The sequence below is a fragment of the Centruroides vittatus genome, unplaced genomic scaffold (genome assembly GCF_030686945.1).
Source record: "Centruroides vittatus isolate TY-2023 unplaced genomic scaffold, ASM3068694v2 contig_956, whole genome shotgun sequence".
Lineage (NCBI taxonomy): Eukaryota > Metazoa > Arthropoda > Arachnida > Scorpiones > Buthidae > Centruroides > Centruroides vittatus.
The window spans coordinates 2,205-29,415 of NW_027122635.1; the positions used below are offsets into that span (position 1 = coordinate 2,205).

General features: G+C 27.8%; 2 protein-coding genes across 3 annotated transcripts in view; one reads left to right on the plus strand and one right to left on the minus strand.

Annotated features, from left to right (window-relative positions):
• Positions 1 to 1,648: 1,648 nt before the first annotated feature.
• Tim8 (translocase of inner membrane 8) lies at positions 1,649 to 3,886 on the plus strand. Its single transcript, XM_067282469.1, has 2 exons — positions 1,649 to 1,829; positions 3,061 to 3,886. The coding sequence occupies exons 1-2, from the start codon at positions 1,731 to 1,733 to the stop codon at positions 3,232 to 3,234; spliced, it is 273 nt and encodes a 90-aa protein (XP_067138570.1). The 5' UTR covers positions 1,649 to 1,730; the 3' UTR covers positions 3,235 to 3,886.
• Positions 3,887 to 9,362: 5,476 nt separating this feature from the next.
• Positions 9,363 to 27,211, minus strand: part of LOC136985243 (serine/threonine-protein kinase Sgk2-like) — a 41,947-nt gene continuing 24,098 nt past the window's right edge. Inside the window, exons 7-16 of one of the 2 annotated variants that reach the window (XM_067282496.1) lie at positions 25,467 to 25,572; positions 20,223 to 20,390; positions 19,636 to 19,748; positions 16,197 to 16,233; positions 15,806 to 15,892; positions 14,291 to 14,386; positions 13,675 to 13,782; positions 9,905 to 10,042; positions 9,775 to 9,832; positions 9,363 to 9,704 (exon numbers count right to left, since the gene is read on the minus strand). In XM_067282496.1, coding sequence (XP_067138597.1) covers positions 9,604 to 9,704; positions 9,775 to 9,832; positions 9,905 to 10,042; positions 13,675 to 13,782; positions 14,291 to 14,386; positions 15,806 to 15,892; positions 16,197 to 16,233; positions 19,636 to 19,748; positions 20,223 to 20,390; positions 25,467 to 25,572 — 1,012 coding nt within the window. In that variant the 3' untranslated portion in view covers positions 9,363 to 9,603. The remainder of the gene's footprint in view (positions 9,705 to 9,774; positions 9,833 to 9,904; positions 10,043 to 13,674; positions 13,783 to 14,290; positions 14,387 to 15,805; positions 15,893 to 16,196; positions 16,234 to 19,635; positions 19,749 to 20,222; positions 20,391 to 25,466; positions 25,573 to 27,211) is intronic. The other variant, XM_067282495.1, reaches the window with a different exon arrangement.

Sequence of the window (27,211 nt, forward strand, 5' to 3'; positions counted from 1 at the left end):
TATTGTGTATTCAAATAATATTCGAATACACAATAGCAATCTTATCGTTTTCTTCAAATGTAGTATAGAAATTTGTAATAATAAGAAAAATAATGCGGTTATAATAAAATATTAATTTTAATTAATTCAAAGTACTTTAAAATATGAAAATAATCGCGCAATATGTAATTTCTAAAGGACAGAACGCCACTGACAGGACTTTCCAATGACGGCACGCCACTGGTAGGCTGTTGCCTTGACCGCTCGACCATCCGGCCGTCTATTTTGAATAATTACCAATTTGATTATTTTAATATTAAGATATACATTGAAATTTGCGAGGTCCTGGACGTCGTCTTTTTTTGTCTTTATGATGGGCCGCCACTGATCACGAAGAAGAAGCTTTAAGTAAATTGTTTCACACAATATTGTAATTGACGGGCGGGTGGCTGAGGCGGTTTTTTCCTAACCCTTTCTGTTCTATGGGTACGGGCGTCCACAGAGAGGGGGAATGGATCACTTGCTTCTCCTGGGATCGAGTAAAAAATTTCACAAATTATAATCGTAATAAACAGTGATGATATTCAGCGGGTTCGCACAGGTTCGGCCAAACCCGTTGTTAAAATTTTCAGTTTTCCGAACCTTGTTAAACACACGGAACATTTCTCAGTAGTTTTGTTTTGTTTTTTTTAAATATATTAAAATATACGTATTATACTCTGTAATACTACTAAACTAGAGCCTTACACCCCGTTTGCACCGAGTATTTCAATCTAGATTGTGAGCAAGGTCGGGGACTATGTCTTGGTGCGATCTCTCTCGACCGTTTCAATCTCGACCGAAACGAGGTTTAATCGCGATCGATTCAAGAGAGTTCTTGAAACTAGATCCAGTCATAAGAGAGATCCCACAATTTCACGCGCGCGAGATAATACAAGATGGCTGTGGAACACGTGTCGGGCCATGGACAGCGAAATAAAAAAGATATTGTATTTCGAGAAATAATGACATCTGTCTATTATTATCAGCAGTGCCATTCGGGGTGAAAAATTTCTCTGCCTAAAAAAAAAAGGTCGACAGCACTAATATACTATTGTTACCTGGTCTTCGCCCAGGGCTCGTTACGTTCCAAATACGCCACTGATTACTAGATATATCGCAAGAAAAGGTATTGTATTTATTTCTAGCCAAAACTTCCATTTCATTTGTCGGTAATTGTCAGGGAAAAATTTTCTGCTAGCGAACCCTTTGTTAACTATTTTGAATATCACCACTGGTAATAAATGATTGAGATATGTAACCTTACATCTGTGACTATGAATGCTTTGATGCAATACTGCAATATTTTATAATCTACAGATGAAAAAACTCAATAATTAAATAATTAAAATAAACTTTATTGATGTAATTATTTGTTTTTAAGCTTTGTCCCCCTGGAAAGTATTTTGTGGCCTAGGAGTACTAAGATGGCTTTTTATGAAGTGCATCGTGGGTCGTTCAGAATCGTTCCTGGGTTTCCCAAGTGAAAGATATAAGTATACCTTAAGATTCACGCACGTTTCTTATTTATTAAAATTAGATAAACGAAATTTTTTCTTTGGCAGGATGTAAAAATTTTTTAATTTAAAATAAATAAATTAATATTTCGATTTATTAATACCAGATGCTACTTTTTATTTAACGGAATTTGGCACAGCCGGCATTTGGCAGAAACATTGGAGTGAATGTTATCACGTGGAAGATAGGAGAAAATGAGTTTCGATTCTTCAAATTTACCGTCTTCGTCCACCGACAAGGAATTACAGGAGTTTCTGCTTATTACAGAACAGAAAGTTCAATTTCAAGCTCAAGTGCGTGTTATATTAAATCTTTACGTGTTAACAATTAATAATTACATTAAATGGCGGTGGAAAAGCAGCGAGTTTTGATGTGTTGCTAAAGAATTTTGAATTATTATTCGTATTTCTCGATATTAATATGTCTTATTAGGATGATATGTCTTTCCAAGTGTATGCTGTCCTTACTGTCGATATTTTATAAATTAATAATATATTTTTTTTAAATTCGAAATGAGTAGTAGAAGTTACTTGGTTATCACCTAAAAGTAATCTTTACAAAGCATGGTAATTGTTTATAATTGTTTTAGTCTTTTAATAAACATTGTTTTGAGAAGAGGATACTACCAAGTCTTGACATATAATGAAAGAAATTGTCAATATTAAGTAGAACTTAAGGCATTTATTAAGTGCTAGTAAATAATGCATGTATGTGTATTGTCTACATATGCAGCACAGTTTCCTAATACAGATATTGTTTGATACTATTCTGTCCCTTTATAGTTAATGTTACGTATGGTTCCAAAATGGCGGCTCGTCTCTGATTCCAGCAAATAGAAGAAAGGAAACAGTGGGGATGCACTTTCTAACCTAACCTATTCTAATAACCATAATTATTACCAACAAAATTATTAGAATAGGTTAGAACGTGCATCCCCACTGTTTCCTTTCTTCTATTTGCTGGAATCAGAGACGAGCCTCCATTTTGGAACCATAGGTAACATTAACCCAATTGATTATTTCTGGTTTAAGTGAAAGTATTTATAGAATTTTATGCACTGCATTTTTTATCTTCTAATTTTTCTGTTAAATTATTATAAAGAACTACATTTCAGATTTACTGCAATATATCTAATAATTATAAATTGGATTGTAATTTATAATTTTAATATTTAGTAGTTGTAGTAATAGTAATAATATTAATTAATTGACAATTTATTTGAAAATAAAATTCTGAACATTTCATTTAAAATGTAAATTATAGTTTTCTGAAAACTTAAAAACCTATATAGAAACAAGCAATTTATGGCAAAAAAATAAGATATTTGTGAACTACGTACTTGAAACTTATCTGTTCGGGTCGTATCGTTATATCTGTTTTTATATTCGGTTTTGTAGAATTAATTGGAATAAGTTTAGAAATTATAATAACACAATTTTAAGAAACTTTTTGTAAATTAAATAATTGTCTTTATATGTAATTTTTAATCAATTAGGAGATAAATATTATCTTAATATTCTACAGGTGCATAATCTGACCGACGTCTGTTGGGATAAATGTATCGACAAACCCGGACCAAAACTCGACGGACGGACGGAAGCCTGTCTGACAAATTGCGTGGAACGTTTCATCGACACGTCCATGATCATCACAAAACGCTTTGCTCATTTATTGCAAAGATCTATAGAGCATTCGTGACAAAAGTTTTATTTAGTGAACTAATGTAAAATATTTTAGAAAAATGTTTAATTCTGAAATCTATATTTTGAATGTAAAATTATGCATTTATTACAATATATGTTTTAATAATTATTTCTTTAGAATAAAGTAACTCTTGAAAATTATATCTTAGCAACTATTTTTAATTTTATTAAAATTATAATATTAATGTATATTCAAATAGTTGATTGTTATAGAAGTAAGATTACGATGCATTTAAACGAACAAGACAGTATTATTAAAATTAATAGTTTATGCTTTGTAGAATTTTATGAAACAGTTTTGATTTTAAATGATGATTTACTCAATAACAAAGTATATTTGTAATGTTAAATTCTTATTTAATAAAGATATATATAAAGATAAGATTATAAATAAATCAAAAACCTTAAAAATGCTTAATTTTTTGTGATGCCTTTATAAGAGATTACTCAATTAATTCTTGAAATTTATGCCAATGTGACATGGCCAGAGTTTGACCTTAAGAAAGGGTAATTTAGCCGTGGTGATCTGTACTTAAGTCCAATGATATAGTTAAAAGCCATATTTTTTCCAAATCAAATCAAGTTTCTTATATCAATAATTCAAGTGTATGAAAGAATTTTTACAATAAATGTTTTAATAATGATGATTAGCAGCTTTTGATTTCATTTAAAAAAAAAAAAAATTCCCTTTTCAGTTTATACAGTATTTGTATAATTAATTTATATTAAAACATGTGCATTTTATTTTAGTTGTCCATTTATCTTGTAGGAGTAATTAGATTAAAAAGAAGGAAGAGACTAAAGTTCTGCTGCATTTTGTAACATTTTTGAACGATCAATAAATAAAAAAATTTTGTTTTATTACTATTTTACAAAAATTTGGCATTGAATCATTTTTAAGTGAAAATAAATCTGTTATTTTGAAATTGAAACAACACAGAAAATTGTTAATGGACAGGTCTTATATCTAATATTTTAGCTTAAACTATCAGTTTTATCCATTTTGTAAAAAGAGCAAATTAATCTTAATAATACATTAAGACATTTGTTAATTCCAATGTTTGCAATTAGCATATTTGCCAATGTATAAGATATTTTTTTTCTAATACACTGATTTTAAGACACACCAAAGATTGAAATTTCAGAAGTGTGAATGGGTTAAAATCTCATAAAATGCAATAAAATCTGGGGATGATTAAGTCATTTAAGAAGCATATGTGTTAGTAATGCCTTTGATGGTAGTTACTGATGATTTTTTGTTTGAATATTTCTGATTCAAATACGGGAGATTTCAGAAATAATTTAAGCAGACGTTTGCTCCGATGATGATGATAAAGGTTGAAACTATTATTATAATTTATATTTTTTTTCCTTGATAAGTAATTGTTTTACACAATAATTCTCTAAATTTGTTTCAATTGCTATATGATTAGATGCTACAATTATTTTCAACAATTTTTTCTTAAAAGTGCTTCTGAAAAACAGCTGTCTTATAAGCAAACAATTGTGATTTTAGTAATGGTTATTTGACTTATTCAAAATTTTTTCCATTAAAATATATAATGAAATATATTATTTAATAAGGTGAAATTATTTATATGAAATTAGCATATGTAATTTTTATTTAAAATTATGCAAAATATTTTTTTTCTTTGCTTTATTCAAAACCAGTGGGTTAACAGAAACATTAACATACTTTTTTAAAATGCCACTGCTAAAACGTGCATTAGGTAATTCAGGTATTAATAGAGCATTGTGTTTTAAGCTTAAACTATTAAATTTCCAAATTTGGTATCATATATAATGAAACAGTACTGAATTATGCAAACAACTGTCATATGGATTTTAAATAAATGAATACACTATTTCTACTTTAGATTTTTAAATTGTATTTTAAAGAATTGACAAATCAAGAGAATGAAAATTGTTTAACTGCAGTACAAGAAAAGAACTATTGAAGCAGATAGTTGAAATTAAAATAAAGTTTGCTATATTTTACATCTCCAGAGGAAATGACATACAATAAATAACTACAGAAAATATAGTCATTCAGGAAGTGACTTATATTTCACAATAGAATAAATTTCAACTGAATAAACATTTAATTTATTTTCTTCATTTAAATAATTTATGTAATTTACTTAGCAAAGTGAAAGAATGAATACAATAATGACTTAAGTACAAGTTATTATTGTATTCAAGTAATTATTTGGAACAAGAGTAGTCAGATTTATTCAATTTCTTTATTACTATGACAGACTACAATTAAATCAATAAAAAAATTTTTATCAATGCATCAACTTTAAAAATTCACTCAATTTGTGTTTTGTCAATACATATTGTGGCTGTATAACTGACCAGTTTTATCACTTGCAAGAAAAGTTGAGCTGTAATGATGTCAATGGCACACTTGATAGATGAGAAACTGCGTTTTAGTCAGTGCCGTCCATGATAAATTTGAAATCAAAATGTGCATCCATATTTTTCAGTTTCCTTTAAAAAAAAAAAAAAACTAGAGTGTATTTCAACATTATTCCCACAACAGTAAGTTAAAACATCATCAAATGGCCATCTGATTGGCCATTTGATACAGTCAACTTATACCATCATCATTTTTCAAATTAAAGTATAATTCAATTAAAAATATTACAGCTGAAAAAACTTGATTACTAATATTATTTTTGAACAGTCATCATTCTTCTTATTTGTTATTAGTGTACAGTACATGATGGTTATAGTTAAACTGACCTATTCACAACCCTCTAGAGCCTGTTCTGCTTTTTGCATTTTCATGAAACTTGGTATATACATTATATAGACCATGGAGAAGAAATTTCTACAATAAAAAAATAGTTCAAAATTCAACCACCAAGTGAAAATGTGGTATGTTCCATTAACATTAATTACGTGTTCAAAGTGCATTACATCATGTTCAATGGTAATGTGAAGAAAGTCTCCAGAAACTTCAGCAACATGGTATGTAATGCTGGCTTTCAATTCAGGCAGAGTCCTAATCCTGCCTCCATAAATATGATCTTTTAGAAATTCCCACAACCAGAAATCAGATTTAAGTCTGGTGAATGAGGGAGGCAAGGTATCCTGAGAAGCTCTGGATATTTCGCGATTCTTGCCAAAGTTAACCCGAAGCAGTTCTTTGACTTGTCATCCAATGTGGGAATGCTGCTCCATCTTTCATGAAGAAAGTGGTCTGTAAACATTGCCTGCAAGTCATTCCTGTAAGACAGGAATGACTTGCTGTTGAAGTTCACAGTAACGTGCACTTGTGACAGATCATTTAGAACCTTCAGAAGTGAGATTTTCAAAGAATGATGGCTTTGAATACAGTCCTTTTTAGTAGGTCTGCCTTCTTTCCAAGGATTTAGTGAAAAGCGTCATCTGGCAATAATTTTTTTCATTGCAGCAATCTCTTCCCCATGGTCTATATGACGTATATACCATGTTTCATTAAAATCCGATAAGCAGAATGGGTTCTAGAGAGGTCTGAATAGGGTTGGTTTAATTATAACCACCATACATGTGAGATTCTGAAGGGATATTTGTATTTTTAATAAGATTTTAAAGAATTAATATAATATTTTAATCATTTTATAAAATCTAATAACATCGAGGAGAATAGGGAACAAACGTTTCCTTTTTGACTCTTAGTTCCTGAGAGAGATCATTCTCTCTCCTATGACTAAATAGATGACTAAGTAAGACTCATCTTGACATCTAGTGAGATGGTCCAAATTCTTAATTTCCATTGGAGGAGAATTTTTGTATAAAAGGAGTTTACGTGCCAAACTTGGTGGATTAAACATACAATCATCAAACTTATATTTTGTGCCTGATCTCCTCTAACTTTTGCCTATGCAAGTCTGGAAAATGAAATCATTAAAGAGGTATTATTAATTATTATTGTAAACGCTCTCTCGATTATAGGGAAGAATACCATAAATTTAATGTCGAATACTAGCTGGATTTTGTTATTCCTTTTTGTTTATTGTAATCCTTGTTATACTATCTATTAAATTAGTTATTTAATTGTTAAGTTGACTTGGCTCTAATTCTTTAAAAGGACTCCTATCAACGTACTCACAACCTCCTCACTCATATAAATTAGCCCGCCTTTTTAGAGATATTTTATATTTTTATATCACGAGGTAAGATGCAAATAATCCTTTCTTATCTGGTGTCAGGTCCCAATTAGATTAAGCTTTAACGATCTTAATTTATATTTTTAACGATAAGCCATCCAGTGACAGTGTGGGCGGAATTTACCATCCCGTAGCCGTTAAATCGTTCAATCATTTACCTTCATCAAACCTGGTTCCTCACATATACGTAAGTCACAAATTCTTTACATAAACATTAGAAAAAGATTTTTTTTTTTTTGCCAATAATCTTCAGAGGTTTACAACTATAACTTACTATTTAACACACAAAATTAATAAAATATGAAGTCTTATAAATGCTTATTAATCCAAAATTTTTAATTCTGATTTCTACTATTAAATCATTCAAATATTTGATTGTGGTTATACATAAATTGATAAACGAGAATCTCATCTAAGAAGATAATGATGCACACAATGTGCAATGTATGGTTATTTCTAAATTGCATTTCAACAATATATTATATACACAGTATTTTTATTTTATTTATTTATATTCAACATTTTGTTCATTGGCAGATTAAGTAACAAAAACTTATTTTCATTAATTAATTTACATTTAAATCAACATTATGCAGATTTAGCTAATCAGAAACATCATCATCAGCTTTTGTACCACTCATTTCCCCAAACTTCTCTTACGTAGAGATGACATTAAGTTAATATTAATTTGGACTAATGCAGAAGTATATGGTTGGAATCAGGGCCGGATTATTGAATAGGCAAAGTAGACAAATGTCTAGGGCTCGTAATTCGGAGGGGCCCGGCTTCAGTGCAGATTTCTCTGTTTCAAAACGAGTTAAAAATTATTTAAGAAATTCGATAGGACAGAAAAGGCTGTATTTAACAATTCCTACTAAGCTCCGCTCGACTAGCCATTATCTAAAAAAAAAAAAAAGGTCAACAGCCACCCGTGCGTCAGAAGTAATGTACGCCACGAGATCTCTCGCACCATCTACAAATATTCCTAGAGCCGCCTCTCATGGTAGTACTGACGTATGATTATGATTTATTTTCTAAATCTAAACTTATACGTTGCGACATTGCATATTCGATATAGCGTTCAACTTGCTCGAGTGCGAAGATATTACAATTCAATAGTGTTTTATAAGAGTTAAAAAGGGTGACACTACGGTGTGACTTGGGGTGACACCACGATATCCGCACCGGGTGTCACCCATGCTAGCTACGCTAATGTCACATTATAAAAGATTTGTTTAGAAGCAACTTATTTAAATGGGGCCCCAATTTAAATTTTGTCTAGGGCCCACTAGAGGCTTAATCTGGCGCTGGTTGGAATAATTAATTGGCAATATAATTACATTATTTAAGAATACCTTTTTAATATAATTAATCTTGAGAATTTATATAAAATTTAGATTAATTTTAATATTGGAATTCTCTTCTTGATTAAAAAATGCTTTGCATTTTTTAAATGTTAATTTAAAATTCTAATACCATAATCATATTTTCTTTATGAATTTCTCATATTCAAATTCATGCTCAGCTACATAATGACAGAATTTAATCTTTAAAAATCATTCTAATAGTTGTATATTATATAAATAAAATTTATATAATAATAATATTTTAAATGGCAATTTTTTTTGATAAATTTTTCTGCAAATTAACATGTTTGTAGTACAAATACTAGAGAAATTATAATATTACAACACATTATCAAGATGAGAAACAATACTAAATAAGTTATAGAAGTTGGGATTTAAATGTTTTTCAAAACCCAAATGTATCATATTTTTAAAATAGCTTTTCAGTCTGATTAAGTGTTGTTCTTTTATCAAAATCTGTTGAAAGTATGAAATTGATAACTGACAGACAGACAATTATATAACTTATCAGTTTTTAATTAGTACTAAATAAAATATATATTTTTTTATTCCTTCTTAATTTTACATTGTTTTTACCAATGATAACATAATTTATATAAAATTTCAACAAGATTTTATGCTATCTTTAGCAATGTCACATAAACTGATATTGTATAACAAACTGATTTCAAATATACATCTCTATGCGAATTTATAATAACTATTGTTAAATTTAAAAAGTAACATATTTCATTTATGCAATACTCTATTCAGAAATAATAATTCACATTAGTTTATTTTAAACATGTAACAAAAATCGAACAATGAAAATAGCACTCAATCAAATATAAATATAATATTTCACGAAAACATGTCTAGCGGTGGGGCATAAGAAAAACCGACAAATGCATTATCGGCATCTTGTACGCTCGCACTCATTCCCTGGCTTTTTCCGACCGATTCTGTTTAAAAATAACAGAACGTTTAATAATAATTAATAAAAAGCAATTATATAATTTTAAAATTTCTTACGTGGTACAGGTTCTCTCGTAAATTCTGGATCGATATTCTTGACGTCAAAACAATCTCGCTAAAATAAATAAAATTTATAAGAAAATCAGTCCAATAAAAATTTATAGATTTTATTTTTATTTATTCGTACCACGTTAGGATTAAATGGCGGAGGAATAGCTTTGGCTTCCAATTCGACCCAATTAATTGGTCTAAAAAACTCGTGAAGCTTAACTTCTTCAATGTCTTCTCTTGATCCCAGTCTTTTGCTTTTATCTTTTTGAAGTAACTGTTATTATATAGTAAAATTATATTTATTAACAAATATAATAACATTTAAAAATACATCAATATGCAATAAAACTATAACAACTGTATTTGAATATTTGTATTATAGGTGAACATTTTGAGGAATATAAACTAATACATGCAGTGCATTTTAATAAATAATTGTTAATAAAATTTTTATATCCATTGTGGAGGAATTTTTACATTCTTCATTAGGAAATATTTTATGAGGGGTAAATTACAATATTTTATTAAGTGAAATACAAATACCTAACTGTCTTTTTGAAGTATTTTACCAACTTGGCATTTTCCAAGGTTTGTTCCCATTAATATAGTTACTTGATACTTATACTGCACGTACTTATATATGAAATTTCTGGAATAATTTGAGAGAAGCTTATTAAGTAAAAAAAATTAATTGTTATCATATAACAATTAAGATAATATTTGAATGCTATGAAAAAATATGAAATATGAATTTAAGTACATTTAATTCTTTCCAAAGAAGTTTCAAGATAAATTTCTTAACTACAAACTGGATTGACTGAAATCTCATTAAAGGTTCGACTTCTGTACTGGTGTAAGCGAATAATTCACACTCAACCTTTTAAAAACCAGTAATAATAATTGAAAACAAACGTTTTCGACCGTTAACTCGGTCTTCATCAGGTTCTAACTATTGAGATTTAAAACTGTTTCAGAACATATTCAAATTTTCGAATAGAACCATTGCGCGTTCGCGTTACGTGTTGTTGACATGCGTAATACGTGTGGCGCAAAAACACAACGTAATTACATTCTATATATACATTCTATGAAATCTCATTTGTGGCATTATTGTTAGTAAAAAGATTTTAAAGTTTAGAAGGGAATTTTTCATGCAAATATTTTATAGAATTCTTTCTTTTATATAAAATTATCTTTATCTTAATTTTTTTAATATCAGATATTCAATATCATATCAGATTTATGTCAAAGAGGAGCACTGTCCTTCCTATGCTTTATGCACTGAATTTAGAAAAAATGGGTTAGTGAGGCAACCACAAATGCTATGGATAAAACCATTCTTTTGGAAACTCACATACGACAAATCTAATCAGCAAAGAAAACATCAAATTTAGTTTAGAAATATAAAATATAAATGAAATAGCACCCAAAGCAATTAAAATGAAACTGAATATCTCAGAGACCAAAAAATGATCAATTGATAATCTGAAATTCAAAACTGATATTATCATTCAAATACTTAAGAACAAATTATTAACAGGATAACAGAACCTAGAAAAAAAAATCAAGCCAGAAATAGAGCATTAAAAAATTTACATGATTCTTCACCTAAAATATTTTCCAACCAAATAAAAATCAAGAGTCACAGTAGTGACTCCACATCAAGTGAAAAGTCACCATATACTGTATAAAGGAGTCAGAATTGCTGATTTTCTGTTGATTTCTCTGCAACCTAAAGTAATTCTGAATATCTCGTTCAAAAGATAATTGTTTTCATAATATTCATTCCTCACTTTCCAACCTCTATTTTCACTTCCTTAGGTTAAGTTAGTTTTAAGGTAGTTTTAAGAATTTGTTAAGTAAGGTTCATGTAAACGGTTGGGCTAAGAAGATTGTTACATGACCATTCCGTGTGTAAATTATATTTCCGACTTGCATGAAAACCCAACAAGAAACCCTACACGATGCACCTAAAATGTTGTAAAGTTTACAAGAACAGTTGGAATTCCTTAAAACCGAACCCATTCGTCATGAATAAAGAAAGGATTGTGTAATATAGAAGATTTTCGTGTGTAATTTTCTTTTGTTTGTATGTTTCCTTTGCGGACAACATTACATCACATAACAAACGACCACATTTTAAATCTTCATTATTATACAGTCATATTTTCTTTTAATCATTTCTTTAAACTGAAGAAGCACATATAATTTATAGATTTTTTAAGCAATTTATCAACAATATTTATTTCTTAAATACATGCTTTCACCAATGCATATGAATTTAAAATCACAGAAAATAAAATCAATTGATGATTGTATCATTTGATATTTCATGTAAATGAACTGTACATCAGATAATCATGATATATTCTATTGCACTAATTCCAAGGCTTAAGAATTTGTAGAAAAAAGAAAGAAGGAAAAAAGGCAAATTGTTATACTGATAAACAAAAACATGATCTTATCAGCCATAATAATGTGCTATAACTAATTGTATATTTATAAGCGTATCATTTAAATTTTACTATTTTTATCTACAAAAATCATTAATAATTAATCTCTATTGTTTCTGAAATCTCTAGAATTATTTCTTTCTTTTCTATTCAACTAGTAGCCTGGGATGCCCCCTAGTGGGTGTTCTTTACAAATTCCCATGAGGTACATTTGATCCACTTAATATATGAAAGTTTAATGCGCTTAATTTTTAAAAGTTTGATGCATATTATTTTAAGGTTTAAAGCATGTAATATTTAAAAGTTTGATGCACTTAATATATATAAATATATACAATTCTTTATCTTAAAAACTAATCTTAATAAATCAATACAGAAACATGATTTCTATATTAGAATGTGAAGATATTCTTTATTCAAAGTAACTGAAATAAATAAAAATAATATACTTCAAAAATCTAGTTTCATTACATCTTTTTCTGCCCCCCTTTGCCACGTGGTGGGTCCGACTCGGTGGACAGGAGGTGTAAATCAGGATGTGTATTGGGTTAGGGACATTAGTGGATACTGTTACAGATGTGACACAACAATGGCTTATATATATATATATATATATATATTATATGATGATTCCTGTTCTAATAGCAAATGTTCTTCTATTTGAAACATTTTAAAATTATCACTTATATTTTATAATTTTCATTTTGTATTTCATATTTTTCAACAAATGTTATTTTTTTCTATTATTAATTTAAGTAGATACTTTATTATTGAAGATCTAGCAAGAAATAAAATACTTAATATTAATTATCTTACAGGGATTCGGAGTATGAGTATATTCTCTTACCTTTTTCTTAATTTGTAAACCAAAATTTTAGTACAATATTCTGTTTCAAATTTCAATTGACTGACTCACAAAAACTCAACTAATTACACTATTTTTCACATATTGTTTATTTTCTCACTAGTATAAATGCATTTTGAATCACTAAATATTGTGATTCAAAATGCATTTATACTAGTGAGAAAATAAACAATATGTCAAAAATAGTGTAGTTACTTGAGTTGCTGTGAATCAGGCAATTGAAATTTGGAAACAGAACATTGTATCAAAACTTTGGTTTACAAATTAAGCAAGAAGTACGAAAATAAAATTTTTAAATTATCTAAATAATATTTAGATAGATTAAGTCTACAAAATGTTAAATCTATCTACTGAGGTTTATTTTTTATTCATATACGTCACAGTATGAGATCATTTATTGATATTTAGGAAACCATCCTACATTCTATTGATTGAATATTTATTTCCAAGAGAAATGAGTTTTCTATCATCATGTAAGAATGATTTTATTATATGGTTAATGATTTAATTTTGCAATCTTTAATATAAAATTCATAATAAATAATTAGTATGGAACATAATCATTAATATATTTTATAATATTCTTACCCCTTCAAGTATGCTTCTAGCTGAAGGAGATGAATTAGATCTTAATCGCAATGGTTTGTGGAGAATATTGTTATACATTTCCATAGTATCTTTGCAGTAAAAAGGAGGCTGGAAAAATTGATCTTATTAACTATTATTAATATTTTTGAATGTTATAAAATTCATATTTAACAAAAAATTGTTAAAAATTTAATCTTTCACTCAAAATTTTTAATTATTTTAAATATTACACAGAACATAAAAATAGCTTTAGTTTTTATTAATAAAAAGAAATATCAGAATAAAATTATAATAAAGAACAATAACATGATGATCAGAATGATATTTAATTTATTAGATCTGTAAATTTTTAATATTTTTAAATCTTTAATGTTTTCTATAAGGTAGTGGAAATTACATTTTCCAAACTAGCAAAATTTGTTATATATTTCAGTGACTCATTATTAAAAAAATTTAGAATGTTATATTAAAACTTAAAAGTTTAAATAAATAAATAAATTTAAATATTTATTTATTTGTTTAAAATACACACATAATATAAACAGTAAATTTAAAAACTGTATTATTCTATTGAAATCAATTAAATAAATAAAGACTAAAAATAATGACTACTTACTAAACCATACAGCATTTCATATAAAACTGCACCCAAACACCACCAATCAACAGCTTTGTCATAAGCTTCCTTTCTAAGTACTTCTGGAGCTAAATACTAAATACAAATTTGTATAAAATATTTTATCATATATTACAAACTAAAATTAACTTACGAAAATATTTTTTAAACTGGTTTCAAAGATATAATTCAATTATTTTTACAAAGTTACAATTATAATAAAAGTCTAATTCAGTTAGGTTTAAAAATGCCTTTAAACTTCATTATATAGAAAAAGAACAACTTTTTAGCTCTAAATTTTATTTTTCTATAATTTGTTAACTAAATTGTATTCATGTTGTTTTATATAACAACAATAACTATGCATTTTTCTGTATTATAAACAGAAAAATAAATTCCTTTTATTAATAAAATAACAGTCTACACATTTCATTACATATATAAAAAAAAAGAGGGTCCTATTCTTTGTTGTTTTTTGTCCCCAGGCCCATATAAGTTCTGCTCTGATAATAGCAAGTTGTTTCAATATTTTACAACATATATCCACAAACAGTCATTGAAAGAAGTTGCTTCAACTAATAAACTCTAAGATATTTTAAAAATCAACAACTTCTACCAACAATCCTTAATTTTTGTTTGGAGTTGTTGATAAATTTTGAGGCAGAACAACTTTTACTTTGGGCTGTTGTTCAAAATTCCAATGTAGCTTCCTCTCCCACTCAATCTTATCCCCTGTCACAAAGAATGGGATTTGCATCACTCAAAAAAAATCCTTAAAATCTACCCCAATTATGATCAAAACAATTGTTTTGATTATGGATTATGGGGTTGTAACTTGACACATTCAGACCCTTTAAGCTTTAGGCTCTGGACCCTGGTTCACTTTGCAGCATTGTAGTTCTGCCACTGGATAATATGGTCATTGTCTTCAGGTTAAAAGTTTCAAAGATTGAATTTTTGAATTTTATTTCATAATAATGGTATCAAAAATAATAGCTGAACAAGTTAGCATATAAAATCCAGCTTTATAGATAATGCTTTTATTTGTCAATAAGATTGGATTAAAAGTTTTTCAATAATCAATACATTGTAAAATTGTAAAAGTAGATAAATTTTAACGAAGAATAACAATATAAATATTCTCTAAGTTTATTTTTATTTTTAATGCATATTAAAATTAAAATAAACTAACTTATGACAAGCAAATAATTCTACAGTCTCTGAAAAGATTTATTATATCAAAAAAGGCATAAATAATGTTTAGATTGTATACCATCATTGGCATAAAGCATATGTACAATTCAGTCGTGTTTTACTGAACTGCATACCAGTTAGGATTGTGCTTTCAATGGCATTTTAAAAGTGGTATATAGTGATGTGATTATACAAAGATTTATTTCTATTCTAGCAATTGTTTTTGCAAAATAACTTATTTATCCACAGAAAATTATAGTAATTTTCTATCAATTTAAAAAATTAATTTTATACCTAATATTTTAAAAAATTTTAATTTACCTCAGGAGTTCCACAGAAAGTTGAAGTTGTGTCTCTTCCAACAAGCCCTTCTTTACATAATCCAAAATCAGTTAAAACAATGTGACCCTAAAATAAAAGTACTAATTAAAGCTTTCAATTATAAATTGAGTAAATTGTTATAAGAAAATTAAATAAACTAGTGTATATTTCAATGATATAATCTGATTATCTGTAAAACTTTATGATTTTCCAATTTGTTTACTTGATTTATATCAAAATTTTGATATATCAGAGAAATTATATTAATAAATAACTAAAATTCTATGAATATTTGTAAGTGTTAAAATTAATATAATCATTATATTAAAAAAGTTTTAATTTTAGTAATAAAATTACATTATTTGTAGTTAAAAATAAAAAAATATCTTACTTGATAATCTAATAAGATATTTTCTGGTTTTAAATCTCTAGAAATAATAATAAGAAAGTATATGTAAAACCATACTTTAAATTAAATAATCAAATATCTGAAGAAACATACATACATAATGCTACATTATCCTTTTTTTCAGATGTCAGTTAATAAACAAAACAAAAATTTAATATTAATTTAAATATATATTTTTTTAATTTTCATGAATTAAAATGATTACATCACTTATTTTTAAGAATTATTACACTTCCACAACTATCTGAACTAAGAAATAAACAGCTTTTATTTTTTAAACCAATCTATATTTATAAATTTTAGATACAATATAAACTTTTGTAAATTATATTTCTCATTTCTTTAATATTTAGAAATAATAAATAATGTCAATTACATATTATAAGAACAATATAATTACTTTATGCATATAAAAATACCAATATTTTAAACCAATAACAATCTTTTATATCATCTTTAAAGTACTTATATGATATAATACATCAGTTTTATATTATTAATTTCTTGTAAATATGATGTAATTTTCAAAAACTATAAGTCAAATAAAATAGAAAGTTTAGTTGAAATACAGTAGAACTCAGTTAATAAGTTTTTGAAGGGACAAATTTAAAAAACTTCTTAAGCAGAAATGAAAATAAGATAGCTTTTCTTTCAATACTCCATATTTACTTAACAATGTCCTGCTACATTACAGTGGATTAGGCTTTTATAGTACTTATTTAGATATTTGTCTAATATAGCCTGCTTTGTCTGTTTTATTATGTAAAATCCCAAAAAACAAAACCACAGGTCTACAATACAAATACCAAACTAAAATTTATATTAAAGATTTACAGTATCAACCACAAGTTGATAGCACTTTTCACAAGTTTCTGTTTATTGTAAGCATTGTTGCCAGATAATCATGTAAGAAAATCATAAAATTTGTATTCAAAATAGCCCAAGTCTCACACAAAATTTTGTGCATTTCCTAATGTAATTTTCTTTTCTTTTTCCATGTGAAATTAAATGTACAAAATTTTTGATAGGATGAAGTTGAAAAAGTCCTTAAGCAGTCCATTTTTCAGTTGTAAACAATGATTTCAGTCTACTTAAGGAGAAAATTTTATACTAAAAAATTCACAAAGGGAAAAATTGGGACTTTTGAAATGAAACTTATATTGCAAAACTTCTTAACTGAGTTCTACTGTATTAAAATTTTAAAATAGTAATGATAAGTAAATTTAAAAATCTTTCATATACTAGATGATTATGTAAGATGTGCAACACTGAAAGGAAAGCACATACACATGATAACCAATTAAAACAAATTTAATTTTGCGATAGAGATAAATATTTACAAGTTCTTTATGGATTCCCACTGTTTTTTACACCTTCAATTATCTTCAGTGTTCATAATGTAACAGTGATCCAGGTAGTTGAGTCCCATTACAACTACCAACACGACAATAGTACTTATCTAACGTGCACGAATCATAATCTAACTTAAATCTAATAAAAAGTGGATAGAAAGAAAGGAAAGTGAGAAGAGTTAATAGGACAGGGGGTACCCCTGTCCTATTAACTCTTCTTCAAGGTCATAAATTACATATCTAATTGAAGAAAATTAAAAAAACACCCTGCATATCAAGTCATTAAATGATAATTGGCTAAATAACCCTTTAGTTTTGTTTTGGTATTTGATTTTTTTTTTTATGTAAAATTTAAATTGAATGTTGCATAATTTAAGATTTTCTGAACATAAATAAGGAAAGAAATTTGTTTAATATGTAAAAAAACTTATTAATTCAAAACTTTTAAATTGCTAAAGTCTTCAAAAAAGCTTGCATTTGAATTAAAAAATAGATATAAGAGTATAAATCAAATATATCAGTCTTAAAGTTCTGTTGAGTAAGTTTCTACACATTCTTCTTTTCAACATCTGAAATTATTAGTAAATAATAAAAATAATTCACAGTTAACAAAAGTATTTTCTTAACTGTAAGCTGTTTCTTGTTACTTACTGATAATATATGATGTTAAAAAGAGCATACTACAGTAATTATTGGGTAACGAATTTGAGCAATCAAAATTTCAGCCTAGTTTTGAAAAATCAGCTCAGTATCATTAAAATTAGTAAAAATTATTTTATAATCTATGATACTTTCAAATGACTGAATTCAAAATTATTACTATCAATTTCTTATCAATATTCATTATAGTGTTACCACCCGTCCGGTTTTCACCCGGACAGTCCGGGAATTGACTCACTGTCCGGGTGAACTATTAATTTTGTCCAGGAATTTCATATAAATTGTGAAATTACGATGAAACAAAGTTCTTGCAAATATTTTTATAAATTTACACCATTTGAACAGCAAAAGACCTCACACTCACTGAAACTTATTTGCCATTCCTCCATGTTACTCTGTTTACGCTGACGTGTGATGCGCAACCTGCCTCTCAACCTTTATTTTTTCTTTTTTTGCTTGTACGTCCGTACACGTTTTTTATGGAGCTAAATTATCTGTTCTTTCCTCCTTAATTTAGGTTACATACATTACTCCTAAGCAAGTACCTAGTCCCTAACTGTAACTGATTTAGAACTGGCATGCACATTATTCTTCGCATTGCAAAATGACATTGCGCATGTGTCAGGAACTTCTGTTCGAACAAACCTGACCTGCCATCCGGGTCAGCAATTTTGTAAAGGTGGCAACACTAATTCATTAATCAAATATACAAAAATCTCATAAAAATCAAATGGATGGAAGAGTTTTGGCTAATTAACTGAGATTGATAGTTCAAAGCCATCACAAAAAAGTTTGATACTGAACAAAACTGGGCAATAATATACAGATAAAAACTCTCTAACCTTAAAATTTTCCCAACAGACGGATGAAAGCCCAGAAAAACAAACACTTTCAATGTATGTCTAAGAACTGCTTCAGGTTACAGTTTTTGCAGAAATAGAATGCCACAGACTTTGATAATAATGTTGATGTTCGAAAAAGGAATAAGCAGAACTCCTAAGAAAGTCAAATTTAAAACCACAGACTAACCAATAGGATGTGCTCAGACATATAAACTTTGAGGAAGAAAAGCAAATTTCACAAGCCAAGCATGGCAGCTATTTGAAAGCTATTTGATAAATCATTATAAAATGCATTACAACATCTACATTTCCATTTTCAAACATCAAACCCAGTGGCATTCCATTTCTGCAAAAATTGTAACCTGAAGCCTGTTTTAGACAAACTGAAAGTGATTGTTGTTTCTGAACTTTCATCAGTTCACTGGGAGAATTTAAAGGTTTGAGTTTTTATCTTCAAATCCATCAATTTTTTTTCTATCTTTAGTAATTGACAATAATATTGTTTTACTTCAAATAATTTCTTTGTACTAAATTAATTTTGAAAATAATAATATTAGTAATAATTACCTATATATAATATTTTCTGAATGTAAATATCCTAATGCACTGGCCATTTCTGCTGCGTAAAATCTTGCTCTTGGTTCAGGAAAAGAACGTTCTTTTTGAAGATGAAAAAATAACTGTGAAACATTAATTTAAATTTAATTCTCAAACAAAATTAAATTTTGAAATGAGTTCTTTTTATATTGCAAAAAAGTTACTTGAAGATATCAAATAAATTTTAATTTTTTAATGATTTCAATAATGATATTTTATTTTTGTCATTGGTTGCACTATCCAAGTTTGAAACAAAACAATTAAATAATTAAGGTATGAGAGAATATAATAAAAAATCCTAATATGAATTTTAATACAATTAAATCAATTAAACAAATTTTTAATTTTTGTCTGACCATATTATTTAAAATAATTTGTTTGCAATGTAAATATTTCATAAATTAATAATGGAATTAGAATTTGTGAAATTAAATTAGAAAGGCTTATAAATAATATATGTAATAAAATATTATGAAAAAGTCAGTCCATAAAGTGATTAATGTGTTTTTGTTAAACAGTTATAATAGAGAAATTATTTTATTATATATTTTTCTTACCTCACCACCATTAACATAATCTAAAACAAAATACAGCTTGTCAGGTGTTTGAAAAGAATATTGAAGTCCAACAAGAAAGGGATGATGAAGATTTTTTAACAACACATTTCGCTCACTCATAACATGATTTTTTTCATTTCGCTTCAAGATCATTTTCTTTTGCAAAACCTATAAATAGAATTTAAATTTACTTCAATTTTCAGTGAAATCAGAAAATTTGTAAATATACAAAAAGTTAAATCTATTCAATGTAATAACAGTAAGTATAAATCGATGTCATTTGCAATATAAGTTTTGAAAACATGGTGAAGTGCCTTCATGTTAGCTTGCTGCATTCAGTGGCATAACTAGAAATTCTAGTCCCTTAATCAAAATATGGTAAAAATCCTCCACAGTTGGCTTCAGGCTGTTCCATTCCATGTACCTGGAAACTATATGTGACCAATATGTAAATAATCAAGATTCACCAATGGTGATCCATATTAGAGATACTTTACGTAAGAGTAACTGAGGGACTTTAGATTCAAAATGCATTTTGTAGAGAGAGAAAAAAGTGCCTTATACAGTCAAACCTATTTTTATGCGGTCTTTTTTTGTGCGATTTTTTATTTGTGAGATTCTTTTTTGGTGCGGTATAGTTGGCGACTAGTCTCGTGCAATTTGTCATGTCTCACGTTGACTTATTATAGCTAAATAAACTTATTATAGCATAAACGAACTTATTATAGTAATATTATTGCATGAATATGCGAAAAATGAAATAATTTATTTTTTAAGTCAACAAAACACCACCTGGACAAAAATATGTAAAACAGACGATAGACAAGACGATGCAGTCAAGTGCTGACATCTGTTGTCAATAAATTCTATTTCGTACGGTTTTGAGTTATTTTCTATGTGAGACTTTTTTATGCGGTCCCTATTGACCGCATAAAAAAAAATATTTTTTTAATTGTGTTGCGAAAACTATTTTTTATAGCCACTCGTGAAGTTTTGTGCGATTTTTTTTAATGCGGTCCCTATCCACCACATAAAAACAGGTTTGACTGTATTTTCTTTTTGATCAGAGGATCCACTGCTTCATAAAACCAATGAACCAACAAAAGAAAAGAACCATTTGTACTTTGAGAAGTGAACATTTTTTTGTCAAGGACATCCTCAGATTTGTTCTAGAATTCAAATCACACATTTTTGGAATGGATCATAAACTATATAGTCATCAAAGATTGGAGGATAGTTGATAGATACTGATTGGTGAAATGTTTGTACATAGAAACCTGTGTGAAATGTGCTTCTGTTCAATTTATATATATTTTCCGCAGGTTTGGGATTGCACTATCCTCCAGATATCTGGAGTTAATGGAGATATACAGAGTGGCCTGAAAGTCGAAAGCCATCAACAATAAAAAGGATAGTGCAATCCCAAACCTGTGGAAAATATACCATATTTACTCACATATAAGACAATTTCACATATAGGACAAGGTGTGACTTTAAAGATCAAAATAAAGAAAATAAGAGACAATTATGATTTTATTTCATTTAATCACAATAAAACATCAAGTGCACGTAAATGCACACATTATCCCACAAAAATTACTGGCATTTTACACTTTAAGGAAAAATCTTGTAAAATCGACAACATAATTTGTTCATGTAAAGCTGGACAATCAGGAACCATTTTTTCCAATTCTTAACAGTCGAATCCACACTTACAAGTTTCTCCAAATTCTGATTTCAATAATCATCTGTTTTCACGTGGGAATGGATTAAAACTTATATTGGACTCCTGTATGATTTTGGAATTTCAATTTGGAATTCAATTCAAAAGCTTTGGATTTCCTATTGCTTTACTCCTGACAATATACAACAACAATTTGAATGACCCAAATAAAATAGTTTTTGTAAATCTTTGTAAATTTGTAAATTTTTGTAAATCTTGATGGACTACTGATGGTGTGCAATGACGGAAAGGAAAAGCAACAACAAGGTTTTATCCTTTGTGAATGCCCTGTATTTTATATTTATTAAATGTTAAATAATGTCGCCATGTTTTTATGTTTTGCTATTCCATAAAATAGTTTTGTTTTTAAACACCAGAAGGCAAGCATCCTGTAAAAAATGTGAATACACAGTGCTCAAGAATTATTGCAAAAATGCAAAGAATCTTTTGCTTGTGTGTATAGGACAACCTAGGTTTTTGAAAAAATGAAAAATAAATAAAAACCTCATCTTATGCGTGAGTAAATACGATATATAAATTCAATAGAAGCACATTCCATCAATCTTCAACAGCTACATGAAGTTTATGATCTGTTCCAAAAACACGTGATTTGAATTTTAGAACATCAGCCTGAGGATGTCCTTCTAAACATGAATGAAAACATTCACTTCTTGAAGTAAACAGTTTTTTCTATTGCTGGTTCATGTGACAGTACATCATATTATATGTATAGTTTTAATATTTCATATCGTATTTTGTTAATAACTTTTTGTTATCCCTTTGTTCTTGTGTGTCTTTTGTTTTCTGTATTCCAAAAATTTTCGAACCCAACCCTTCTTGACCAAGGTGTGGAGGGGTAGACAATAGAGTGCAGGGAGGCCTAAGGACAAAAACTCGTTTTAGAGAACCACTTTTTGGCTGGAAACAATGAGGCAAGAGGTGTGCAACAAAGGCTCCAGGTCATTTCAGCATTGACAAGAGCTGGAGAGTGTGATATCAGAGTAAGAGACTTGTAAGATTTTACAAAAAAAGGTTAAGTGGAAGACTCCTCAGAGAAAATCCTGTCTTGAGAAAATAAAAAGGGTTCAGAGAAGCACATCTGCAAGGACATTAGAATCAGATCCGAACTAGCATACCGAAAGATTTGTCAAGATTTTGGGTACCACTTTCCTATGAATCCTTCCTTCTCTTTTTTTCTATCTATATGCATATTTCCTTCCATTAGTTTTAAGTAAGTTAACATATTAGGATAAGAATTTGATCAGCGATTGTAAAATCCATACTACCGTATATTATTGCCAATGAAATTATCAATCGTGATGACGTCCCTCACATGGAGGATCCATTGTATATACCATCATCACAAAAGAAAACTTAGGAGTTGTATTAGAGTTGGGGCCTGTAAATTCCTTGTTTGTACACAAAAACAGTCTGTTTCTTGTATATCATACTTTGTGGCATTACCTTTTGCTTCGAACATCACATTCATTAGTTTTGTGAAGTAGTGGATCTTGAATTAATATTAACCAGTATTGGGGTGTTGTTTTTATATTTCCTTTTTTAAGAACTTTGTAAATTGAGTTTAATAAAAATTGCTCTGAAAGTCAATGTAGTAATTCTTAAGTCAGGAAGTAAAAAAATATATATTTAAATGCTATATTTAATTTTAAATAAAAGTTTGGTTTTCTAAACTGAAATTTGAATAATGTGTTGACAATTCTTCAAATATAAAAGAAAATATAATAATAAGAAATTTGAAACATACTAAAAATCAACTATTTTAAGAATATTCAATTCACTACTTTAAAAACTAAATATTCATTATTACAGTAGAGCGTTGTTTATCTGAATCAATTGGGGACTGGGGTTGTTCAGATAATCGGTTATCCGAAAAATAAGTTATGTATGAAAAACTATATTAACCTATCCCATGTTGAAATTTTTCTCCGTTGTGTGTCGCGTTGAATTTTTGTCAATTTTAGGCCTAATGTAAATTTTTTTAAATAATAATCGTGGTTATCATTAAAAATTATTTCTTTATTTTGCACAAACATAAATATATTGAAAAATATAAAAACAAAAATATTATATTTTGGAAGTTAATCTAGTATCAAAAACGTTTGATTCAGCACGACACAGTCCGACTGGAACGCTTTCAGTTAACCGACATTTCGGTTGATCAGCTTTCGGATAAACGACACTCTACTGTATTTTTAAGATACAATAATACCCAAGATGTAAAAAGACTTATCACACCAAACATCTATTCTTAACTTTTTAAAAGCATATTCTAATTCTTAATGTATTATATTTTCTTTGTTAATTTGGTTGTGAAAATGACAATAAAACATGAAAATTTACTTACTGAGTTGATAGCCTGGGACAAATTATTTTACTATATTTCACATTAATACAGTGAATTTATAAGTTTATGTCACCAATCATGGAACCAATTACAATGCATCTTTGAGGTATTACAGTAAAACCTCGATTTAACAGACAAAATTTCCAGTCCATACGTCATATGTGAAAATAATACCCTGTTAATTTTAAAATGTTTTTTATTGTATATGAAATTAACAGGTTATTTTTTTAAATCCAAGAGTCATTGCTCTTAATTTCATACCACAATGTGAGTGTCTTGATATATTGTCATCAAAGACAAATAAATAAAAAACTTTTTTGTGTTTTGTCAAATTAAAATTTTGTATTTAAATTTAAATTTGACAAAACACAAAAAAGTTTTTTATTTATTTGTCTTTGATGACAATATATCAAGACACTCACATTGTGGTATGAAATTAAGAGCAATGACTCTTGGATTTAAAAAAATAACCTGTTAATTTCATATACAATAAAAAACATTTTAAAATTAACAGGGTATTATTTTCACATATGACGTATGAACTGGAAATTTTGTCTGTTAAATTGAGGTTTTAATTTTCTGTATATTATACAGAAAATTTTCCTATAAAATTAAACTTCTCACAGAAACCTCATTTTAATTACACAAACATATCTATAAGAAAAAACAGATAAATTAACTAATCTACTTTATTATATAATGGACTTTCAGTTTTAATAGATGCACTCTCACCTGAATTAGTCTGTTAAATCAAGATTTTATTGTACAAAATTTAACTGTAAAATCTTAAATTTGAATTTTCTGAAATTTTTGGGTATTTTTGAAAATGTTCATAAATTTCAAAAACAAAGTTAAATTTTAAAAAATTTTATATTTCATTCTTTTTTGAATTGAAACTATGAATAATATTAAATTATAAGCAAAAGTCTATTTTCCAAAGAGTATAGAAATTTTTAAATCTACAATTCTTGGATTTTTGAAGCTCGTCTATATATTTTGTATTATAATTTATGTTTTCTGACATTTTTGTTTATCCCTTAATAGTTAATAAGGAATAATTATAGAATAAAAATGCATTTATATTAATGTTATGTAATGACTAATATTTACTTATTTATTTTTGCTTTATTAAAATAATTTTCTATATTATACTCACTTTCACTGCATAAACATTTCCTTCTGTTTTATGTTTAGCTAAAAGAACTTTGCCAAAACTTCCTTTTCCAACTACTTTTAAAAATTCAAAGTCACTTGGTTTAGCACTAAATTAAAAAAAAAAAAATGTACACTATTAATAAATATACATATTTTTTGAAAATATGTCGAATGGCAAAAGTTTTTTGTAAAAATAAAAAAGACACAGTCGTTTAGGGGTGATCTCCTAAAAAGAATTTTTTGGAACGACTGTCTTTTTTATTTTTACAAATATACATATTGTTAACCAAAGTAGATAGATATCAAAAGATAACTGTAAAAAAATATTTAATAAATATTAATTTATTAATATTTATTAAATATTCTTTTACAGTAAATATTAGTATTACATTAGTAAATAATAATTTTAATTTATATTACTAAATGAAAAATTACTAAAATCTTTATCTTTATTATATTTAGTGATGAACTGTGGTGAGCTTGAGTAAACCAACTTTTCTTTAAATTTGAGGTTCTATTGTTAACATTTTCTTAAAAAGAATCTTATAAGTATAATTTTTTTTTCTTATATATGTAATGTTTGTTCTCTCTGAAGCCCTGTGATGATCACACAAAATACAGATAGACTGACAAAGGAAAACATTTCAATGAACACTGAGCAACAGTATATGATTAAGCAAAGTATTTTATTTCACAGAATATGTACACGCTCTTTTTGAATTCCAATTCAATGATAAAATAATTAAACGGCCGCAACATATATTTAATGGCAGACTATGATAAAACATGCACCAATCGCAACATAATATTATAAAATGATATCAGGAAAGACTATAACTAATACTTACACTAACTCATACTAAGAAAAGAAGGAAGATGATAGGGAGAGTAATAAAATAGGAAAATAGGATATAGGAAAGAATGAAATACCCAGGGTTTATGGAACTTCACAATTTTTGCTGGGAGGCCACATGGAACTCTCTCTGAAAGTTGGCTTGTCGTTGTCTTCCCTAGGGTGTCCTTTCTACCTAGTCATTACACCTTTAATCGTGACTATGATAAAATCCAAGTTCTCAGACTAGCACTGTTCCTCCAGTCCAGTTGCTCTTAACGACACAGAGCGCCATCTTCCACATCTGTCCATCTTGAGGCCCAGTCCAAAGAACATCTTACTCTCTCTCCCTTGTGCCCTCAGATTTTATTTCTTTCTTTGTTTTCTATAGTTACAAAAATCGGTCCTCACCACCCAAACAAAAAGAATTAGAAAGAAAAGCTCAAGAAGCAAGAAGAAACAAAGAACAAAGGGAAATTCTCTAAAACTATACTTAAATTTATACATCCTGAATGGCGTACTGCCACAGTCCCAACAAGCAGCCTCTTATGAACTCCAACAACACTGTAAACTCTTACATCAGGTTTAGTCATAGTAATTGGCCTATATTTGCATAATAGCAATAGGTGATTTAATATTGCATGTGTTTTATGGTATTGCAGGTGATAGTAAAGCATATTGTAGTTATTGTGAATAAATCTGGAGATAATGGGAAAAATTGTTGATCAAGAAATCAATATGAAAAAATGACACCACCGCTATTTTAAACATGTTAGTCAAAAACATGAAACTTGGAAGAAATTTAGTTACATTATAAAATATGTTAAAAGTATTAATGATTTTAGAGGCTTGATATGTTGCCATCAAAAATTAAAAATCTTTATCTTTATTTATCTTTAGTTACTGAAATATAA